The sequence below is a fragment of the Sus scrofa genome, unplaced genomic scaffold (assembly GCF_000003025.6).
Source record: "Sus scrofa isolate TJ Tabasco breed Duroc unplaced genomic scaffold, Sscrofa11.1 Contig1206, whole genome shotgun sequence".
NCBI classification, from domain to species: domain Eukaryota; kingdom Metazoa; phylum Chordata; class Mammalia; order Artiodactyla; family Suidae; genus Sus; species Sus scrofa.
The window spans coordinates 1,882,109-1,887,387 of NW_018084833.1; the positions used below are offsets into that span (position 1 = coordinate 1,882,109).

Below are 5,279 nucleotides of genomic sequence, written 5' to 3' on the forward strand. Positions count from 1 at the left end.
GGAGTTTGGGTGTTGGCTGAACACGTGACATCATCTGGTCTGTGGCACACCCCTACCTAGTTCCCCAAAGGTTAAAAGAGCCGTGAGGAGTTGGGCAGACCACCAAGCGGAGGCAGACACCCTGGACCCCAGCCCCTGCCGGTCACCCTCTGAGCCGCCCAGGCCCCCCTCCCACGCTCATCGGCCGGGAAGGACTCAGGCAGGGTGCTCACTGGTTTATGCTTTTATTGCTGAAGGAGGAAGGGCCCAGAGCAGGAGATGCCAGGCGGGTCCCAGGGGTCCGGGTCCCAGAAGGGGTGACCTTGGTCCCAGGCCCTCCTGATTCCGCTGATGGGGAGGTGGGGTGATATCTTGTCTCCCCAGAGGGACCCTGAAATGGACACGGGCTCTCTTGTGATTCCCGGGGAACCCCCATCCCCCCGCTGGAGTGTAGAACAGCCCTGCCTTGGGAGAGGGACCCGCCTCCCCCATCCCAGGTGGGGTGGCCGTCGCCAGTGCCCGCTTCCTAGCCTCCACCTTCACGCCCACCCCTGGCCAGAAGGAGCAGTGGGGAGGCCAGCCTGTGAGTGAGGCCAGGACACAGGACACAGGACACGGGACACCGTGCCGCAAAGGCCACTCGAGAGGCGCGGGCACACGGCCAGCCAGCTCTGCAGAGGCCAGGAGAGACCCCAGCTTCCAGCCATTCCCATTGATGGGGCAGCCTGGGCCCCACCGAGACCCCCACCGCGTGCACGTGCCCAGGAGGTGGGGCGGGGCGGGTACGTTACCCCCGGAGGTGATGGCGGGAGCTCCCCTAGACGCGGCACTGCTCTGTGGGGAGGGACAGCAGTGGGGAAGGGGAGGGTCAGGATGGGGGCTGGACGGGACAGTCTGGGGCCGGGGGGCTCTGCACCCCACCCCTCCCTCCTGCGAGAATGCAGGTCACCATGGGTCCCTGGGGCTGGTGGCCTTCTGACCCGGCCGGGCTCACCTTCCAGCTGGGCTGGCAGGATCCGCATGGGCACAGACAGCGTCTTGAGGGCATCTTCAAATTTCTCCCTGATCTGGTCGTCCACCTCCAGGGTCCTGGCTGTGGGGACAGGGCTCAGTCCCCGGACCCCCACTCCACCCCGCCGACAGCTCAGGGACCCCCGAGGGCGCCGCCCAGGAGCGAGCCTGTGCTGGGGTCGGCCGAGCTCGGTCTGGCCCCCTCCCCAGGGGGTCTGCAGGGCCCAGCCCCCCTGCCCTCCGGGCCCCTGCACCCCTCCTGGGCCCAGTCCCTCCCCTTCCTCCTGGGGCAGCACTGGGGGCCTGCAGGGTCCCAGGAGGAAAGGCCCACCCCCTGCTTTGGGCCGGCTGGGGCCCTTCCTCCGCCCGGGCTGGCGGCTTGACACCCACGGCCACTTCCAGGGCCCTGGGAGCACCGGGTGGCACTTCTGTGACAGCAGAAATGTCACCTGACATTTGTTTTCAGCACACCGCAGCTAAAAGAGGTTTTTGTATCCGAGGGCTTATTTGGTGAAACGATGACACACCCTCGTAACGAAGGCTGTAGGATTCGTGGTGGGATTGTCACACGAGCCACAGGCCTGCGGCCCACCTGCGCCTCACCTGCGGGTCTGTCCCTCGCCCCATCACCCACAGACCCACCGTCTCCTGAAGGGACACGGGGACCCCTCGCCCCTCCCCCTCGTCGGGATCCGGCTCCCCCTGCTGCCCACCCGCGTACCCAGGCTCTGGCAGACCAGGCTGTGCTCGGGGCTGGCGCTGTTCTCCATGCAGAGGAGCAGGTGGCTGTCGTAGTCAGTGTCCAGCAGGAAGAGCTGGTTCTCGTCCAGGGCTGGACGGGAGGCCCAGGGGCAGAAATAAGTTCCAGCAGGAGTGGGTGACGGTCAGCTCCCCCGCACCACCAGCCGAGCTCCTTTGCCCCCCACCACTGCCGGCGAGGACTGGGTGGGGGCTCCTCCTGCACCCCGATGTGGCGGGCCCTTCCCGGCAGCCTTCCCCGAGGCATGTGGGCACTGGGAAGCCCTTGCTGTCAACTCTGGGTCCACCAGAGAGGTTCTGCCACCTTCTGGACCCAGGCACATTCGCCAATCAATCCATGCCATGGGACCCAGAGTGCTCAAGACGTGGGGTGTCCATGCTGATCTTGGGGGAGACTGGGCCCCGCTGAGCCAGGGAGGAAGGATTATCCTGAGAAAAGTCACGTTGGAGGGGCCAGCCGCCCTGAGCCCGGGCACTGGGGCCGAGGGAGGGGTCAGCAGCCTGACTGAGGCCAGAGGGCGGCACCAACTGCACCACAGGGTCTGGGCAGCTTCAGGGAAAGTGCCAGTGTCTCGACCCAGTGCAGGTGGACGGCTCTGGAGCCCCTGAGGGGGGCACCTTGGCATCGGTCAGTTTGGTCCTGAGCAGCCTCTGTGTGCCCCGAAGTGGCCGAGGGCGGGAAGGCAGAGGTGGCCCAGGCTGCCAGGTGGGGCTGGGGGTGGCCCTGGTGGAAGCCCCTCCCTTGCCCCACGGGGCCGTCTCATCTCGGCCTTAGTGATAAATGAGTGCGGATGGGGGAGGGCTGTCTCCAGGGGACGGAGGACAGACGGGGGGTAGGCTGCGAGCCGGGGGCACCTGATCCCTGGGAGCAGGCAGGGGCTCCACCTGGGTGGGCACCTGAGGGCAGAGAGAGCTCGCGAGTCACCTTGGGGAGCTGGACCAGCCCAGCAGGGACCTGTCCACGGCCACCTGACGCGCAGGACTGGGCAGGAGCAGGGAGGGTGTGAAAGCTAGGGTCCTCACAGCGTCACTTGTCACCACCCACCCCTTGGTCCCCTCAGGCCAGACGCAAGCCCCCTGCCCTGCCCCAAGCCCGGGGGTGGGGCGACCAGCTGCGGCCCCCCCCTTACCATTGATCTTGAACACGGCAGGGATGTCGGTTTTTTTTGCAAGGAGCACCTCCTGGGCACACTTGTCATTCTCCCTGAAATGCAGTCGTTTCCTGAGCCACCTGCAGACTCTCCATCAGGCTGAACCGCGGGGGAGAGCAGAAGGCGGCTCCGGGAGGGGCCCAGGCAGAGCGGGCGCCTGGGCCCCGCGGGTCACCTGGCCTCGGCTGTGCTCTCCGTAACCTCTAGTGCCCAGGTGACCTTGTCGGACAGGCCCCGAGGGGTCAGGTGGAGCCAGGGAGAAAGGGCCCGGGAACGCCCTGACCCTCGAGGTCAAGGGCAGTGACTGGCATGCAGCAGGCAACCCTGTGGGGTTTGGGTCCCATGTCCTCCCCCAGTCCCACTCCTGGGACAGACGGGGCTCATGGCAGGAACTGACGAGGCCCGAGGACCCGCAGCCTCCACAGCCCGAGCCCCGGGTGGCTCTACGTGTCCCCTGTGGGCCCACAGCCCTGGGCGGGGCTGAAGGGACCAGGAAATTTCAAGCCGGCTCCGCATCCCTGAGGACCTGGGTCCTCTCACCCTGCAGCGGGTCCCATCGGAGCCCCGCCCGCCCCCCGCCCCCACGGTGCCAGGGTCGGGGGCAGGCCCACCGCTTCTGCAGGAGGATCTCCAGGTCGCCCTCGGGGGTGGGCTTCAGCCCCTCCACATACGCCTTCAGGGGGCTGCTCTTGGCGTCCAGCAGGGAGACGTCGCTGACCGCCATGGCCACGGTGTGCCATGTCCCGGCCACCTGGGGAGGGGGCGGGGTGGCCCTCTCAGAGCGCTAGCTGACCCCCCGACGCGGGCCAGGCCTGGGACCCTCCTTCCCCTGCCCCCTGAGCAAAGCCCTCCCTAAGCTGGGCCCCCCAGTGAAGGGCCGGAGGAGCGTCTCTCTGAGTGAGGGGGACAGATCCCGCGAGCTGTGGTTGGAGGAGGGGAGAGGTTGGGGGACGGGGGGAGAGGTTGGGGGCAGGGGGGCCCTGTTGGGGTCTGAACAGGGTCCCCCTTACCCCCGGGACCTCAGAATGTAACTGTTTGAATATGGGGGCTTTAAAGAGATGATGAAGGTAAAATGAGATCTCTGGGGTGGGCTCCCCTCCAGGGCGATGGGTGACCTCACAAGAAGGGGAAATTGGCAGCCAGGATGCCCAGGCGAGGACCCAGGGGGAGACGGCCGTCTAGGGGCAGGAGAGTGGCCTCAGGAGAAGCCAGCCCTGCGCACGTGACGCCTGGAACTCCGACGTCCAGGCTCCAGGACGCCCAACGATAAACGTCTTGTCCCCAGCCGACCACCGCAAAGCCTGACCCCCATCCACTGCCTCTCCTCGTTCCTCTGAGGCCCCAGCTCCCCTGCCCGCCCGGCAGCTCACCCCGCACCCAGCCGCCCTCAGACCTTTTGGGTGTCCAGCTCCGTCATGATCGGGGTGACTTCGACGGCCTGAACGCCACACAGGAGGGCCAGGCCCAGGGTGAGCAGGAGACACCTCATGGCTGCAGCTGGGGTCACACTTCTAAGCTCCAGAGGGAGAAGAAGGCCGGGCAGCGGGCTCGGGGCCTTATATGGGAGGAGGGCCGTGCCTGCCCCCCACCGCACCGTTCCCCGAATTCGAATTCCCCGTGGAGCGTCCTTGGGCCCCAGGGCGACTTCCTCGTTGGGACAATAGGAGGTGTTATTCCCTCCGAGTCTAACAGGAAGGGCCCCTGCGGGCCCTGGGTGGGGGTCCAGGCTGGCCGCCAGCACCAGGAACACTCCCTGCATTGGGTTCTGACAGGGACAGGTCGGAGCCAGCCCCGAGGACGGCTGTGGCCTGGAGGGTGGACCCTGAGGACAGCTGGGGTCCAGAGAGCCCTGTGCCAGCCCAGACCCAGGGATGTGCGTCGGGGTGGCCGTCTGCCTCCCACCAGGGGAGTCCCCCACACCCCTCCCCCTCCCCTGCGGCTCCGCCAGCTCCAGGGTGCTCACCCCGCCCTGCTGGCCGAGGCTTCCTCCCCACAGGCTGTGGTCCTGCTCGCTTCCTCCTAATTCTGTTACTCTCCTGCCCCGGGGCTCTGTGTCTTTCAAACCCGTGGCCGTGGCCTTGGGTGGATGGGCGTCTGTGGTCCCTCCACCCCCTGCAGGCCGGTGTGAGGGCGCGCGGGCTTCAGGGAGAGGTCGAGGGTGGGGCTGGCGGGCAGCGCGGGCTCTGCAAGCGCCTGCTGCCAACTTCGGGTGGTGACGATGGCTAGGACAGTGACAGTAGTCAGAGTAACCCCAGGGCCCCCCGCACGGGAAAGTGACCTGAGCTTTGGGGTGGGTGTGGGGTGGGGGCGCGCGGCGGGGGCCCCATGTGGGTAAGTGTGCTGGGAACATTCACAGTATCCAAATCTTCCCTCTGCCAA

At 67.2% G+C, this 5,279-nt stretch overlaps 1 protein-coding gene across 1 annotated transcript; it reads right to left on the reverse strand.

Moving 5' to 3' along the window:
* Positions 1-208: 208 nt before the first annotated feature.
* Positions 209-4,401, reverse strand: PAEP (progestagen associated endometrial protein). Its single transcript, NM_213754.2, is given in 7 exon segments — positions 209-370; positions 771-813; positions 974-1,072; positions 1,712-1,822; positions 2,880-2,953; positions 3,512-3,651; positions 4,294-4,401. Coding segments are annotated over 6 exon segments (537 nt in total). The 5' UTR covers positions 4,390-4,401; the 3' UTR covers positions 209-370; positions 771-796.
* Between the last annotated feature and the right edge of the window lie 878 nt (positions 4,402-5,279).